Genomic DNA, 16,870 nt, shown 5'->3' with positions numbered 1-16,870 from the left:
AGCCGTGCCCCCCCCGCAGCCATGCCCTCTCCTGCACCGGGAGGTCACCCCTAGCACCACCCCCCCCAGTTCACCCATAGCCTCCGCCGCAACCCTCAAGCAACCAGCGCTCGCGGGCTCCCTCCCCCGCTTCCCCCGGTACCGGGAAGCCCCTCCCGTTACCGTGCCCCCCCCCCCCCTCCACCCCCACAGTCACCGGGACTCCCCCCCTCCGCCTCCGCGGGGGCGGGGCTCGCCAAGCGTGTGCGCGCGGCGGCCGGCAGGGGGCGCCCCCGGCCCGCCCGCGGTGGCGGCGGTGGCGGCTGTGGCGGCGGGGCCCGCGCGGCGGTGACGTCAGGGCGGAGCGAGCCGCCGCCGCGCGGCCGCCGGTATTTGAGGCGCGGGGCGGGCGCGCGTGCCCCGCTGCGCCACCGCGCCGGATCCGCGGGGGCCCCCCCCGTCCCCGCCCCCCCCTCCCCCCCCTTCCCTGGCCCGGCCGCAACATGCGAAGTGCCCGGGCGCTGCTGCTCGCCCTCGCCCTGCGGGTCTGCGCGCTGGACACCGAGACGCCCGCCGGTAGGAACGGGGAGGGGGGGGGGAACTGTGCTTCGGGTGCTTGCGGGCTCGGGGTGCGCGGTTGCAGCCCCCCCGCCGGCGGGGCAATGCCGGGAGTCCCGGTGCGAGGTGGCTTCCTCCGGGCGAGCGAGCGGCTGTCGCGTTCGGGACACCGGCGGTGGAGCGCGGGGTGGGGAGGGGCACCCCCCGTGTCTGCACGGCTGGAGCTGAGCCCCCCTCCCCCGGCTCCCGGTACCGTGGGGCGCTCCGTGTGCCCCCTCGCTGCAGCCCCGGGAAAGGGAACTTCGCCGCGGCGCAGCGCGGGGGCGCGGACCGGGGCCCCGCGGGGCAGGGGGCGGCGGGACCCGGGTGAGTTACCGGGGGTCCCTGGGCAGGAACAGGTGGCGGCCGAGCCCGCTCCGCCCTGGCAGCCTCCCCGGCTCCCGTGTGACGGGGGTGTAATTAGAGTTTGACCAAAGCACCGTCTCTTTATTTTATTTTCACAATCGATTGAATTGTTTTTTTCCCCTCTCCTTTCCCCTGAGCAGCTTAGCGCTGTGCGTCCTCCCCCCCTCGTCGCCCCCCGTCCCCTCTCCTGCTGGTCGGGAGCACGGCTGGACCCTACAAGCCGGGGGTGGGCGGTGGGTTGGGGCAGGGTGCGGGGGCACTGCTGGCTCCCGAGCCCTTTGGGGGGCAGGGGCTTGGGTGCTGCGCGGGGTGGTGGGGTGTGTTTGGGCTTCCCGGGGTGCTGCCGGGGGCTGCGAGTGCTCTGGGCTGGGGGAAACTGAGGCACAGGGGAGAGGGGACCTGGTGCCGTGCTCCGAGGGGACCCTCGTGGTGCAGCTGCCAGTGCTTGGGTGATGCTTGGTGCGTTAAGGTATGTTTTTGCCCGATTCTTCAATTTTTTTTACCTTTAAAATGAAGCAGCTCACCTGCATGCAGCCCCTATGTTGGTGCATTGATTTTTTTTTTGGGTGGTGGCTTCTCTCCAAAAATTATAAATAGTGACACCCATCAGCAGAAAGCAAAAAAAGGCAGACCCATGCGGTGGTAGGGAGGGTGGGTGGGGGGATACAGAGCAGCGGAAGCTCCCCATGGCTTGTGCAAGGTGGAGGAGATGGAGGGGGAGCGAGCTTAGATTTTTCTGGGGCAGCTGGAGGGGGGAGTTGTGTGCTGGTGTGGGGGGAGGTGCTGATCTGTGGACAGAGCAGCCCCGTGCTTCAGGCCAGAGCAAGGAGGCAGTAGGGAAACTGAGGCACGCTGCTGGTGAGGGGCTCGGCGTCCTCCCCCAGAGGAAGGGGCTTCAGCAACCCCACCCCGGGTGTCAGTGGGGAGGTCTTGAGCTGCGCTGCTCCCCAGTCCTGGGCTCTGTGTGTCTCTGGCTGTCACGGCTGAGCCGCTGCAGCCTGCGAGGGGCTGGAGGATAGCAGTGAGGACCCAGTGTTACTTGGGGGGGGCTTTGTGGGGAGGCACCCCCTCCCCAGCAAACCCTTTCCCCTCTGTAGGCATCCTTCCCTACAAGATGGCATTTGCAAGGGGCAGGATCGAGCCCCCTCCTGGTGTAAATGAGGAGTGTGTTGATTCCTGTGTTTCCCTGGTAGGTGCAGAGCAGGCTCAGCTCCGCGGTGGAGCCGGAGGGGCTGGGTTCGGCTGGAGGTGGGGGGTGGGGTGTCTGCTTCCAGCCCCCCACCTCTGTCGCATGCTGCTTTTTATGTGAATCGCAGCATTTGCTCCTGCTAGTGTGGCTTGGCTGGCTGCGGGGACATGGCCAGGCTCATCCCTGTGGGCCTGGGGGCTGCACGGCAGGCAGTGCTGGTAAAAAATAAAATAAATTTAAGCCATCTGCATGTGCTCTGGGGTCAACAGGGACCCTGGAGCCAGTCACGGGGAGCACCAGCTGCTTGTCTTGGTGGGTGTTTGGAAGATGGGTGGTTTTCTTGACACTCCCTTGCAAAGAAGGGGTGTAGGATGATCCTGTCTAGGGGTGGGGGAACAGGCAGGGCATGCCGGTGGCTGAGCAGGGAGGTGGGGGAGAAGCTGGGTGCCCGGGTCCCAGCCTCCCTGCTGGCTCAGGGTGCTCTCTGCTCCCTCCTGCAGCATGCAAACTTTTGCAATTCATTAAGATTTCACAGCGACTAAGCTGTCGGTGCATGCCTGCGCTGCGGAGACCGGGGTGGTGTTGCAAGGCACTTGCTGACCCTTTAAACGGAGTGGTCCCTGGTGCTCTTGTGGTGTCAGCTGGCCGTGACAGGGACCTGCCACTTGGCACTGGTGTGTCCCTTTCTGGGCTCTTTGCAATGAAACATGGAGCCTTTCCCCCTTGCTAAAAAGCCTGCAGCTAAGGGCAGGCTGGCTCGCTGGGCCATGGGGCAGCGGGTTTTACAGGCTCAGCTCTTTTTCCTCCTCCTTTTGCCTTCCCCTGCTAGGAACGGGTGCAGCTCTGCGCCTCTGTGTTGCACCCATGCACCCCGACACTTCAGCAGTAAGTTGCTGCCCAGGAGTACCCCAGCCTGTGTCCCCCCGATGCTCCTGGGCTGCAGGGACATGCTGTGGGGACACACACCTGCAGCTGCCAGCGCTGCGTGGCACTCCCGCCGTAATCATGCGGAAGCTGTTTGCACTGGGGTTTGACTGTGTTAGTGGCAATTAAGCAAATAAAATATTTGGGTTTGCAGCTTCTACTTCAGGAGGCTGGTGCTGCTGGGGAGCCCCAGCCTGGGGTTGGTGCCATCTCTGGTGGCACTAGACTGGTTTGGGGGTGGGGGGGGCTGGTTGTGTTGGATGAGCCCCTCGCTGGGGTGCTGGAGGGCTGGGACCACCTGAGGGTCTCGTCACCCCCAGGGACAGTCCTTGCAGGCTGGCAGGAGGCGGCACGGGTGACCCTGACCTCAGGGTGACTGTGTTGTCTCGGCTGAGTGAATGGGAATGGCAGAGCAGATGCTGTCCCCAGGGCTGCGATTGGGGTTGGGGAGTGGAACAAATCTGCCTGGCGTCCCGCTGCCCCGGCCGTTAACTGCAGCATCTTCATCAGCAGAGGTCACGGGGTGGGGGTGGGGGGGTGGGGATGCTCAGAGGAGTGAGGGGGGGATGTATGCTCTGTGTGTCCCAGTGCAGGAGCTGGCTGGGGGTTGGTGTGGGGGGCTGTCCCTGCGTGCTGCTGGCAGCCCCCTGCACCAGCCCTGGGGTGCTGGGGACTGTCAGTGTTTTGCCCAGTGTTTATTTCCCTCTGCCTGGCTGCTGATGGGCTCTCCCTTGCCAGGGCATTTTTTTTATCCCCACCCTACCTTCACCCAACATGTAAAACATGCAGGAGCGTTGCATTTTCCTTGTCAGCTTGTTTCAGCCTTGGATTTTTTTTTTTTCTCCTGCCTGTTCTGCTGTGCCAGGGAAGAGTCTCATTCTGTTGCTTGCTCCTAGGTGTGTGTTTTAACGCCCTGGGTGTGCCATGGCCTTTCCCAGAGCACCCAGACAGTGTGAACAGCCGCAGGCTCTTGCACTGGGATGCTCCGGAAAACCCTGTTGACATGCCCAAGTTTGCCCAGGGCAGAGGTTTTCTGCTCCCAAGCCCTTGGCTCTCCAGTGTCCCCTCTCCATGCCTTGGAGCGTGGTAGATCTTCGCTGTCTGCAGGGGTGAAGCAGAACTGAGGGATACTGTGAGTGATGCTGATGCTCCTGGATGGGCCCATGCCTCTGGCCCCTTCTCTGCAGCTCCAGGGTGGAGGGTGGCAACGCCTGTTCCCTCCCCCTCTCCTCAAGACTTAGAGTTGCATTTGCTTCATTTTTGGCCTCTTCTTGCTCCAAAACTCCTCTTCCTTGTTTTTCCTCTTGGTGTTTGGACCTGCCCTGGCCTTGGGAACAGGGATCCTGGTGAGTCACCTCCTGGCCCGAGCTGCACATTTTTCCCTTTGCTATCCAAACTAAGACAAACCAGCCCCATTCCAGCTTTCCCAGAGCAGCACCCAGCAGAATCAGCCCCTGCCCCCCCGGGCAGGGTGGGGGTGTCGGGGGCGGGGGGGGGTTGGGGGGCAGTAAGGACACCTCCTGGAAGACAAAAGCAGATGCATTTTTGTGGCTTTGACCCCTGCCTTGGCTGTGATGACCTCCCTGCTGCCTGTTGATGTTGGGGTTTTTTCTCCCCTGACTGCACCTGGGATGGAGCTTTTCTATCGCGTGTAACCCATCACCCCATCCTCACTCTGCAGAGGGGCTGAGAGCCCTGAGCACCCCAAAGTGCACCATCACAGCCCTCTTCTGGCTGCACCCCCCAGGGATTTGCTGCTTTGCTTCTGGCAGCCATGCAAGGGTTAAGCATGAGGGGCTGGTGAGGCAGAGGCAGGTAAATCCGTGTGCTACCTCCCAGCTCTAAGCATGCAGCAGGGAGAGCCTTATTGACACAGCCCTGCCATCTGCCTGCTTAAACCTCCATAAATAAGCTTTTTAATAATATATTATTAACATGCACTATAATTGTCTTATTAGATATGTCTGGGAACCTTTAGTTGCTGTGTGATTAAATGTCAAGATTCCCAAACCTCCTCTTCTCCCCGATGGCAGCTTGGGACTTGTTTTGCAGCTTTCCCTGGATCCCACTCCCCCCATTGCAGGCTGGAGATGCCCCCCCCCCCCCCCTTGTACCTGGGGTAAACTGAGGCTCTCTCCTCCGGACAAGCAGAATACCCAGCAATTTGTCCCCCGGAGCTAATTGCCTCCTCGTTGGCAGCCTTAAAATAAATAAGTCCTGGAGATGGAGCTTTTTCTTTCCGCTGCAGGTGGCCTGGCAGAAGCTGCTGATTTTTCCCTGTGCTGGGATGGATGCGGGGGGGTGATGTGGTGGGGGGTGCCAGCCTTGTGTGCCCAGGCCTTCCCTGGCTGGAGCAGTCCTGGGGACATGGGACCTGCTCTTCCTTGCTGGATGAAGGGCATCTCTGGGGAGGAGGAGGAGGGCTGCGGAGCTGGGGTGTGCTGGGGGGGACTTCCCTGGGTATTCCCGGAGCTGTTTGCTTTCCCAGCCCTGGCAGCGGCGGTTTCTCCACCCTCTGCCCGGATCGGGAGCCAGAGTCCAGCTCTGCTCCAGCTGCTGGAAAGCCAAGGCAGAGCCCCTGCCCCTGCCTGCGCGAGCAGCCCTGGCCCCCTGAGCCGCTGCTGGTACCGGCTGGGGGGGCTCGCACATCTGCCGCGCTTTTGGGATTTTTTTTTTTTTAAATTTTAAATAGAGAGGGTTGTTCCTGCTTGCTGGGCGGTTGTTACTGCAGCTCATCCCTTGACTGCTTTTGTGCTCCTCCGGGTCCTGGTTTGCAGCATCTGCCTGTTCCCTGGCTGCTGGTGGGGGGACGATGACAGATGTCCCAGAGTAGCCCATGAGCTTCCTACAGGGGCTCAGGTTTTGCACCCCAGTGCCCCCCACCCGGCAAATGAATGTAGCTTGGTTCGTGGCAGTGGCATGCTCAGTCAGGATGGGGCTGTCCCCAACTTCTGTCCTGGTGTGCCGCTGCCCCCCCCCCAAATCTGGGTGCTGGCGCTCTGCTGGCTGCAGGAGCGGGACAGCAAGGCTCCCCCCTCGCCGGGGTGTGTGGGGGTTGTTCCCATGGGGTGGCTGCCCTTCGGGGTGCCAGAGCAGCCACTCGCTTGAGCAGAGGCAGGAGGGCTGCAGTGGGAGGGTGATGCTCCCGGAGTTGTTTGGGGTTCAGTGGGGCTGCGGGGTCTCGGTGCATGCCCCCACGCCTCGTGCCTGGCAGACTCACACCTGGAAGGAGTCTCTTGTCTTCAGTTGTAAATTCATTGTTTTCTGACACTGAAAGTGCTCAAGATGCTGAGGAAACAGGAGCTGGGTGGGGTTGGTGGGTGCTTGGCACCCATTCTGCATCTGTCTTGCCTTCCCAGTGGTGTCCTGGCCTGGATCTGGGGGCCACAGCTTGGTGCTGCGGGGGGGGAGCGGCTTTGCTGGGCTGTCCCATTGCTGATGGGGGAGCAGGGACACACATCTGCCGTGCACCCTGCTGCCTGGGGACTCCTCTGCCTGTGCTGATAGTAGGGGTCTGGGGAAAGCCCCCCCATCCCAGGCCAGGATGTGTGAGGAGCAGAGCGTTGTCCCCTTACTGCAGCTGGGGCTGTAAATGTGTTGCAGCTGGAGCAACTCTCTGAATAATTTTGTCATGTTATTTTTTGTGGGGTTTTTGTTTATTTGACTTACAGTATTGGTCAGTCTCCCCAGTGGGGTGGTTCTGCTGGTGCAGACCTCCCTGGCTCCCAGTGGGTGCAGAACCCATCCTTCCCTGCTCTGCAGCTGTGCTGGGCTCTGCCCCAGTATGGCACCCACCAGGTGCTGGGGTCCCCCTTGCTGTGGGGAGCCCTACACAAGCCAGTAAACTGCTTTGACTTTCTGCAACCCTGCCTGGGTCAGACCTTTCTTGACATCGTTAAGTTAATCAGGGTTGTGGCCGGGATGCAGCGGCTGGCTGGCTCGAGATGCGCTGAGCTTTCCCAGGACAGGACAAGGGGACAAGGACACTGATGACCTGATGCATCTTAATGAGACCACAGTCCCTGCGGCCCTGCTCGGTGCCGCAGATGACTGTGTGGAGATGAGCCAAGGCAGCCCCTGGGCATTTGAGCTTGGCATGCTGCTTCATGCCAGAGACCTTCTTCAGCCTAATTAGCCCAATTAGCCCAGCTGAGGAGCAAGTGCTGCTCAGGTCCAGTGTGCTTCACCCTGCAATCGCTCCATCAGCTGCTGTATGGGTCACCGGGAGGAGGATGTTGCTGGGAGGCAAGCGGTGGCTGGTCTGGAAGAAGACACCCCCAATGCTGGGGGCTCATCTTTGGGGTGCTGCCTGGGAGTTGTCTTGCTGTCAGCCGGGAGCTGGTGCAAATGGCTTTTTCTCTGAAGGGCTGGAGGGGCTGGAGCATTGCAGCCGCTCGCGGAGCGATGGATTGCAGGCAGATGGCATGCTTGGGCTTGGGTGGGTGTGGAGGTGCCCGTGGAGCTGCTGCAGTTTTGGGTGATGCTCCACAGGGTTCCTTGGGGTGCAGCCCTGTCCTGTGCCGTGTGTGGTGCTGTGGTTCCCACTGAAGCTTGAGCTGTGGTTGTGGAGGGTTCAACAACAGGGGTTTTAAAACTTGGGCAGCAAGTCCAGGCAGATCCACTCAAGGGGAGAGTCTCCAAAGCCCTTCCCTGGCAGCTGGCAGCCCACCTGTGGGGACAAGGACCTGTCATGGGGTGCGCAAAGCACATGCCAATCCCTTGACAGCGCATCCCTGCCAGTCAGCGGAGGCATGTCAGCAACCCTGTGAAATTACAGAGCAAATGTTTTTCACATATTTCCAAGGTGCTGCCATTTGGCCGATTGAATTAGCAGAAGCGGGTGGTCCCTGGTTGCCCCCAGCCAGCACCTCATAGTCGCAGCTGGGACATCTCGTCCTGTGGCTTTGGTGCCAGTGGGTGCCGTAGCTTTCCAGTGTAGCTTTGGGGAAGGAGCATCTTGGGGGTGACTTTTGAAGCCCCCCCAGTGCCAGGGCAGGCTCTGACCTCTCTCCTTGGGGCTGAGGATGTGGTGTGGGTTTGGCCACTGCCCAGCTGGGTCTTCCCCTATTTCTGCTTATTTTTTTACTGTTTTTTCAGCTGTCTGCTGAGTGATAATGTCCCATTGATTTTTCTGCAGCCAGCAATCAGCCTGCTTTCCTTGGATTATAACAATATCAGACTAAAGCAGCGCATCTCTGCGTTGAGCTATTTCTGGTTTTATTAGCTGAACTTTTTATTTAGTATCTCACCGGCTCCTGTCTGGGTAGCTGCTGCTCGCCGTGTCTGGCTCTGAACAGCATTTCTCTGTGCTAGGAGCCATCTCCTGCCTTTCTTCCCGGGGATGTCCTGCCTGGCTGGTGGCTGCAGCTGGGCAGGGCTATGAGCTGGGACGTGGCTTGGGCAGGATGTGTGCAGGAAGGTGCTCACATGGGGTTGGAAGTTGCTGTGTGTAGTTCTAGCACCACTGCAAGGTCTCTTTGACCACCCATGCGCTCAACAAATATTTTTCAGTTATTGCTGCATAATTAATGTAATCCCGGAGTATTTAGGGCATGGGCTTAGGATGTTGCAGGTCAGCCCTGCTGTGGGGTTGGGGACCCGGCAGTGGGGCAGGGTAGGAGCAACAGTGCCCTGGTCACACTGTCTGCCCAGGGCAGCAAGTGGGGTCCCAGTGGGGCTGTGCCTGCGTGGGAACAGTAGGGCAATCTGTCGTGGGTGGCTGTTGGGGTGGGGGTGAGGCAGCAGTTGCATCCTGGTCTGCAGGAGCAAGGAAAAATAAAATGCTGGGGAAGGAAATACCAGGAATGAGCCTTTGGGTGTCTGGAGTGGTGGTAGTGGGGAGGGGGTTAGAGGAGTGGGATCTTCTGTGATGAGAGCTGTGGTGGGGGGGTTCTGAGGGGAATGAAGGGAGTGCTGCAGGCGAGCCCCCCCCGCCCTGTGTACTTGCTGCTTGGCAGCAGTTTTCTTGACCTTGGAGCTGGATGGAGGGTCCTGAGCCATCCTGCGGGGGGATGTGGTGGGGGTGGATGCCGCATCAGGGCTTGCTGAGCATCCAGCCCTGGAGGGGTCTCTGGTTTGCAGGGTGGGCGATGCCTTCCCCTGCCTGGATGGGGAGGGACACCCCGCGGCAGGGGGGCAGAGGGAGGGCAGGGGGTTTGGGATGCTGCCATGGGGCTGGGGAGTGGGTCCCTGCCTGGGAGCAGGAGGGCGGGCAGGAGTCGGGATGTGCGGTGGGTGGGTGCCAGCTGCCAGCACTGCCTGTGAATCCACCCTGCGCCCCGGCTGTCAGCGGCAAGTTCATCTTGTGCGACCAGACTCGGGGTTCTGCTGTTGGGGAGGTGGGTCCAAACCCAGCGGTTCCGTGCGCTGAGTCTGCCAGGTCTCAGCAGTGCGGCAGCACTGTGGTATCCCTGCCTGTGCCCATCCCATGGGAAACGGGCAGGGGGTGGGCTCCTGCCTGTGTCTCAGCTGAGTTTTTATAGGCCCTATGAAAATAAAGGGGTGGGAACGGACTTCCAGCAGCCTTCCAGAAAAGGGAAATTTGTGTGGTTTTGGGGTTGTTTTTTTTTTTTCCCCCACCATTTGTGAAGCAAACCTGGCTTTGCAGCCAGTGCTGCCAGCAACCGAGGGCAGGTATTAAAAGCGATAAATAAGCTGTTGAGGCAAAGCATCTGTGAGCTTCTGTGACTCTGGATTTACAGTGTGCTGTCCCCAAGTGCCAGCTGCTTTTATACCTGATGTCTGCATGGGTGCCTGCACCTGGGGGACCTGAGGGACGTTTCTATCTAGTTAAAAGAGGTTGTAACCTCTGGGAGAACTGGGTGGCACTGGGATGCTGGTGGAGACCCTGAGATGAGTTTGCTGGAGCTGCTGGGTTTTACTCTAGCCTCAGGGATGGATGGATGCCCAAGCCAGCACTGGTCAGGGATGGCTGAGCCCAGCTGGGGGACTGGTAAAAACATGCCTGCTGATGATTTTTTTTTATTTTTTTACCTCTTCTGTGCTTGTTTAGCACTATTCCCACCTTTACCTGGCCAAAGGGTGCCCAGCTTGGATCAATGTGTTCCCCAGAGCTGTGACATGGGTCATCTGGGCACAGGGCTCCTTGTTATTCCCCCATGCAAGTTTCTGCTGGTGCCTTTAACCTCCTGGCTGATTCTGTTCCTCCCATTTAACAGCACAGGGTTTAGCTTCCCCCGTGCTGGTGTGCATGTGTGTGAGTGACGGATTTGCCCACGTCAGCCGCATTGCCACCTTTAAACCTTAGTGTCAGTCTTCCCACGTTGCTTTTCCTGGCTTTTTCCGGTTCGACGGGAGGAAGAGGAGGATGTCAGCCTGGATTTTGCATTGTACTGGGATGTGTTCCTGCTCTGCCCTGACCTTCCTCCCTGCTCCTCTTCCTCCTGCTCTTATTTTCCTCGAGGGCTGGGGAGCGGATGCTGGGCACGGTGGGGACTGTGCATCCCTGTTGCCGGCTGGTTTTGCAAATGCAAGCTGCTCCGTTCTCTGCCTTGAAAGACCATAAATAACCTGGCTGAGCTGCCTCCCCAAGGCCCTGCTGGTGCTGCCATGTGTTCCATCACAGCAGGATTAGCCCACCTGCATCCTTCATGCCCACATCCATCACTGCAGAGAGATGGTACCCACAGGGAGAGATTCCAGGGTGGGGAGGCTGAGGGTTCCCTCCATCTTTGTCCCCTGCAGAACCGGGTTGGTGTGGGGAAACTTGGTCTTCCTCATGGATTCTGGAGCTAGTGTTGGAGCCCCCCAGGGCTATGGTGCTGCTGCTGCGTCCTGGGGCATCTGCTGTCCCTGCCTGCACTCGTGCCAAGGGAGCACCTCCATGTCCTCAGGGGTTCCCTGAAAGCAGCATTTTACCCTCGAAGCTCACAGTCCTTGTGTCTCTGGGTCTATGGGCATGTGGGGTGGGATAGCCTTCAGCAGGGCCATGGGGACCTGGTGGTAATAAAGGAGCTGGGGGAGAAATGAACTCCCCCCACCCCTGGCCCTTTTCTCCCTTTTTTCCAATTAATTTTAATCTTTTTTGTCCCCTTTTTTTTTCCCCTTCCAAGGTTCCAGGTGGGTCCATAGCCCAGGATCTGTAACTGCACAGTAAAGCAATCGATAATGGCAGTACAGAGGTTTCCGAAGGCCTGCCTTGTTTTTCTTCCTATGGCATTTAAGAGGCAGCTCTGACTATGTTAATTAAGTGAGGGTTCATCATTAAAGGACTTGTGTTGCAGGTGAGTGGCCTTCTGGCTGGGGAGCTTGAGGATGTTTCTGTGCTGCAGGACCTCTCTTGACCTGGGTATAAATAGTGTTAGAGGAGTGATGCTGGTCCTTCCCAGGGAGCAGGGCTGGCTGGATCTGGGAGCAACACTGGGATGGGGTGTTACATGCCTGTGTCTGCTCCAGCTGTGGGGGGGAAGCCTCCTGGCTTGTGCCCCACAGCATCACTGCGAAACAGCTGGGGCATCACAGTGCCTGGCTGCACCTGTGTCGAGGTGATGCAGCACCTGCATCCCAGCAGTGCTGATCCCCCCCGGGAGCTGCTTCAGGGGGTGGGAGGGAAGGAGAACTGCATTTTTCAGCTGGATGTGCCCCAAGGAAAGATTAATTATTCCCCCTTTGTTTTTGAGTGCATCTTCATAAGGTGAGGCATGGTGTACCTGGTCCTTGCCCAAGCAGAAGCTGGCCCCGTGGCATTGCCAACCCTTCAGAGTCGTGTTTTCCCCATTGTATTTGCTCCCCCCAGCTTTGGGAATGCTTGCATTGAATCCACATCTCCTGATTCCCTGCTGTGCCTGGGGTCCTTTGGAGGCTCCTGGGGCCAGTGCTGGAGCTGGGCACTCGCTGCGGGAGGTTTAATGCCTCCATGAGAACCTGCAGGTAAAAACCATAAAGAGTCTTTAACAGGCAAAAAAAAAAAAGGGGGAAAAAAAAAGATTTATGTCTTCTGTAGTTGCTGGTAGACGGATATTGTTCTCCTAGTCCTGCACTTTCCAAACACTGAGGTTATCAGGCATAAGTGACTTATTATGCAAATCCTCTGTCTTAATATCTGGCTGCTCTCTCCCTGGAATTGCATTGGCTAAACCCCATGTGTTGTTGGAGCTGCTAATGTTTACACATTAGCTTCTTTGGCTAATATACAAGGCTTCAAGTTGCAAATTGATGTTTCTTACAGCTGAGCAAATTATTTTTCTATTAAATGCAATATTTAAAATGATTTGGAGAAGCAAAACAAACTACTGGTGAGAATTTTAATGGAGCTGCTTTCCATATTCTTCTAATCAGCTTTTATCGGGGCCAGAAAATTGGTAATATTTTTGAATGTTTCTATTTCACAGAAGTGGGGAACAGAGAGGAGCAGGGAGGGTGTTTGTCAGAATCTCTGGGGTGCATAATGCACAAAACCACTTTCAGGTGCCTGTTGTGCTGGTGCCCCAGGCCCTTGGAGTGTGCGAAGTACAGTGAAGGAGGGATTTAGCTCCCCTTTGCCTGGACTAGAAGAGGTTTTCCCACTGCTGAGACTGAAACCCTGGGGTGTTTGGGCTCAGCTGGGCTTGGCCGTGGGGCTGATGGGGTGCCCTATGTGGTGGGGGTCTCCACTGGTGTGAAGATGCTGCGATGCTGCAGCGTGGCAACCGCTCTGAGTCTTGGTTTTCTTGCTGAGCTGGATTCCTTGGTGCCGCATCCCCCCGAGCGAGTCCTGAGTCCCGGACCCCTGTAGCATCATCCCCTGGGGAGTCTGAGCCCCTTGCCGACAGACCTGGGGCTTCCCATCCCGTAACCGTTAATAACCTCGGCCGGGAGCCTGTGGCATGGTACGTACGAGACCTTGCTGGATAAGAAGGGTATCTAATTTTAGATGAACTGCAGTATGTGTTCCCTATCCCCCGTGTCTGCTGGTGCCCAGAGGAAAACCGCTCCCAATGTTTCCTTCCCAGGACATGTTCCTGTAGGAGCGTGCCAGGGAAATTGCCTTTAAATAGCAACAGGGATCTGGGAGGTGGGAGGCTGGCTCGGCTGTGGGGGGGTGTTGGGGAAGGGATGGCATCTTGCCAGCACCCGCTGGAGCAGGGTTCTGCATCCCAGCAAAGCCCGCCTCCCTGGGCTTCCCACATCCCTGGGGGATGATGCTGGACTGCTGGTGTTACGGGACTTTGCCAAATCAGCTGCATGCCTCAGTTTCCCCATTGGCAGTGCCAGCATTGGCCATTTATCCTGTAAAAAGAACTTTATCCTTTGGTGCAGAAAAAGAGCATCTTTCTCCTATGTGTTTAAGAGGTCTTGGGTATGATAGTCCAGGGCTGTGTGACTTTGCATAGCCTCGGGCTCCATCCGTGTTCCCAGGAAGCAGTGGGAGCTCTGGATTTGGGAGACAAAGGAGCTCTGCTCGCCCCCTGCCACATCTCAGTGTGTTCGGATGATGGTGACTGATGGTGAAGATGGGTCGTAGCCCTGTTCTGCTGTGCAGGGTGTTTGCATGCAACCACTTGGCTGCTGGGGCAATGCACGGTGTGTCCTGCAGGTACCTGAATCCTTTTGATTTCTTGCTGGTAATTACCTGGGATGTTGGGCAGGAGCTGCTGGAAAAGGCCATGGATAAAAATTTAATCCTGACTCTGAAAGGTCACCTGTGTTAGCTTTGCCAGCTGGTGCCTGTGCCCTGCAGCATGGGGTGCTGTGGGCTTGTGCCCCCAAGATGCTGCACCCCAGAGATGACCGTGGGGCTAATGCCGTCCTGGCTGAGCCAGGACAGGAGCAAAAGGGGCTTTTTCCCATCGATAGGCTTTGCTTCTTCCTGGACTAGGAGTCTGGAGCACCCACCCTGAGTTTTGTTACTCTGGGGAGCTTGTGCTTGCTGAAGTTTGGGTATAAACTTTTTTAGAAAGCTTTTCCACTTCTTGGTATGTTATTTGTGTAGCATCCCCATCAGATGATGCCTCAAAGGGTCTAGGTGGTGTGGCTATACCCTCACTGGGATACAGGAGCTTGTGGTCCCGTCATGGATGGTGCTGGGCCACCCTATCGCACAGGAGCCTTTTCAAGGCTGCTCGATAAAAGAAAAAAAGAAGCCTGTGGAGCATGTCCCATGGTGCAGGAGGTTAAACAGAAAAGGTTTAAGTGTGTAATTAACTTTGAAGCGAGAGGAGCGTGGACTTGGTGGATGAAAGAGCGCCAGGTGGGCTGGTGAGTGGGTGATCATATTCCTCAGTGGTCACAGAGATTTAATTGGATGCTGTCCATTGTACTCCGTTGTTTGGTCTGTCTTTTACTCCCTCTGCAAATCCTTCATTCCTGTTCTCCCCTTCCCCAGCTTCCTCCTTTGCATCCCGGGGGAGGGGAATGCTGGGTGGCAGCATACACAGGGGATGCTGAGCAGCACCAGTACTTGTGTTGCTGGTGAATCCATTAAGCCACCATTTCTTTTTCTTTTTTTTTTTAATAAAATTGGTCCATCTGATGTTTAACTCCCATATTACTGCTCATGCCTCAGCTCCACTCTGCCCAGGCATGCCCTGGTGCCGCAGCGGTACCGGGGAGGGATGCTGAGCAGCACTGGTACCAGTCTCTCTAGCAAATCCCTCATGCCACCTCTTTTTTTTTTTTTTTCTTTCCTCTTTAAAATTTTGGTCCATCTGGTGTTTAACCCCTGTGTTAGCACTTGCCCCTCTGCTCCCTTCTGCTTGGGTATGCTTTGGCACCACGGAGCTGGCAGTGGTACCCAGGGAGGATGCTGAGCATCACTGGTAGCCATGTCTCTGGCAAATCCTTTGAACCACATCTTTTTTCTTTCCTTTTCTTAAAATGTCAATCCATCTGGTGTTTAACCTGTGTTAGCACTCATCTTTCTCCCCTGTGCCTGGGTGCGTGACGGTGCCGTGGGGGTTTTGTGTGGGGTGTTTAATAGGTGATGTCTTGTCCTTGGCACGGGATGCAGGTCGTGAGTTGGGGCAGGGTTTGGGATGTGTGTGTGGGGTGTGTGTTAGGTGACTTCAGGGTGTTCAGGCATCATCTTGGATGCATCACACCCCCGGGGAGCAGACAGTCATGCCCCCAGCAATATTTTTAGCCTCTTGCATTCATATTGCACCTCCTGCGCTCACTGCCTTCATCTCACCACCCGGAGCTGCTGTTACCCTGGCCCTGAGCCAGCGCAGGGGCTGGGAACTGGGGTCTCCTTGTTTCTGCCTGGTGACTTTTAGGGTGCATCCAGCCCTGGCTGGCTCCCCCAGCCCCTGTCCCACTGCTGTTAGCCCTTATGATGGATACAACCATCCCCCTTGTTGCAGATGGGTATTTCAGGTTGCAGTCTCTCTGCCCTCCTTGCAAACATTTTGATGAAACCTTAATTTTTTTTTTTGAAAACCCCTCTGACTTTCCATGGCTGACAGGGCACCCACAGCCACCCCTTCTGGAGCTGGGATGTTGATGTTTAATTGCTCAGGTGTTAATTTTTATGCCCCATTTAGTCTTGTGATGGGGAGGGAGAAGGGACTGGAGGTCGAGCTTCTCCCTAGCCCTGCCTTTGGGTGGGGAGAAATGGTGCCAAAACATCCCATAGCTCATGGAAACTGAGGCTCTGCAAAACCCCTTTTTTTTTTCCCGGTGTATGCAAATCATAGACAAATTTGTCAGTGAGGTGGAGTGGCCAGTCGAGCCTCCTTCATTCTGCGCCGTGGATGGGAGGGAAGGCTCGTGCAGGGAAAAGCTATAACAATAAACCTGTCCGAGGAGGGAGATGGATCGGCTTGGCCAGCTGTGCCTCTGCCAGCAAAATATCTGCTCTGTGTAATTGCATTTTAAGCTTCTGGAGCCTGGGCATCGTCTTGCAGGTGGCCAAGGATCCAGCCTTGTGGTGATGGAGTAGTGGGGAAACGGAGGCACAGGGTGGGTTGGTGCCAGTGGCTGTGCTGGGGGTGGCAGTGGGATGCGGGTGGTGGGGGTCTGGCCTAGGAGGGGGGGGTTGTCTCCCCCAGTGTTGTTAGTGGCTGGGAGTAGTTTATTGGGGGTGGAGGGATCGCTTTTCCCTGGGAAATGGGGCTCTGCCAGCCTGAAACGCCAATTGCCTCCACTTTGGTTTCTCAGAGAAAAAAAAAAAAAAGCCCCAAGAACAAATTTCTTCCTCCCAGAATATATCCCGTTTCAGCAGATCTTGGAAAGAAACACTTGAGTGCTTTTTTTTTTTTTTCTTAAAATCACTTGGCGCTTAGTTTCTGACACTGTTTTATTTTGGATTTTTTTATTTTCTTTCCTTCCTGGAAATTTTTGACAGATTTGTACTTTTTCTCCCATTAGAAAGCGCAGTCAAATTTCAGACTCTTAAAAATCTGCTGTGTCCCGTGGGGAGAGCTGGAGGCGCTGAGCACTGTGTCTGCGGTGCGGGGGCACATCCGCACGTGGGCTGGGCAGACGCTCCATTTCGGGAAGGATTTTAAGCAAGCTGTGAGGTCTCGGTGCCTCCAGGCATATGAATATGAGAGAATTAGCTTTAAGTTATTTAAAAAGAAGTTTCTTGTGGTTCTGAGAGGGGAGGGGGAAAAAACCCACCAGCTTGGTGATGGAGCTGGAATGTGCCCTCGTGCTTTAAAAAATGAGTGTAAAACGGGGGAAAGCCTCAAATATGCTCTTACGTGTGAAAGAGTTGGCAATCGTAATTTTCTGGGCATTTTAGAGGATTTTTTCCAGTGTTTGGATTCGTGTTTGCATAAGCGATGTGCCCAAGCATCCCCCGGCACTGGGAAGCACAACCCGTGCGGCAGCAGCGAGGCCATTAACAGGCAAATCCCCGGGTGGTGGGGGAATTAC

At 56.8% G+C, this 16,870-nt stretch overlaps 1 protein-coding gene across 4 annotated transcripts in view; it reads left to right on the top strand.

Annotated features, from left to right (window-relative positions):
* Positions 1-313: 313 nt before the first annotated feature.
* PTPRU (protein tyrosine phosphatase receptor type U) overlaps positions 314-16,870 on the top strand; it is a 70,873-nt gene continuing 54,316 nt past the window's right edge. For 2 of the 4 annotated variants that reach the window (XM_055705520.1, XM_055705519.1), the window contains exon 1: positions 314-555. In XM_055705520.1, the coding sequence (XP_055561495.1) occupies positions 483-555 (73 nt within the window). In that variant the 5' untranslated portion in view covers positions 314-482. The remainder of the gene's footprint in view (positions 556-16,870) is intronic. The other 2 variants (XM_055705522.1, XM_055705521.1) reach the window with 1 other exon arrangement.

Source organism: Falco cherrug, chromosome 3 (genome assembly GCF_023634085.1).
Source record: "Falco cherrug isolate bFalChe1 chromosome 3, bFalChe1.pri, whole genome shotgun sequence".
Taxonomy (NCBI): Eukaryota; Metazoa; Chordata; class Aves; order Falconiformes; family Falconidae; genus Falco; species Falco cherrug.
This window is presented reverse-complemented; position numbering and strand designations above follow the sequence as displayed.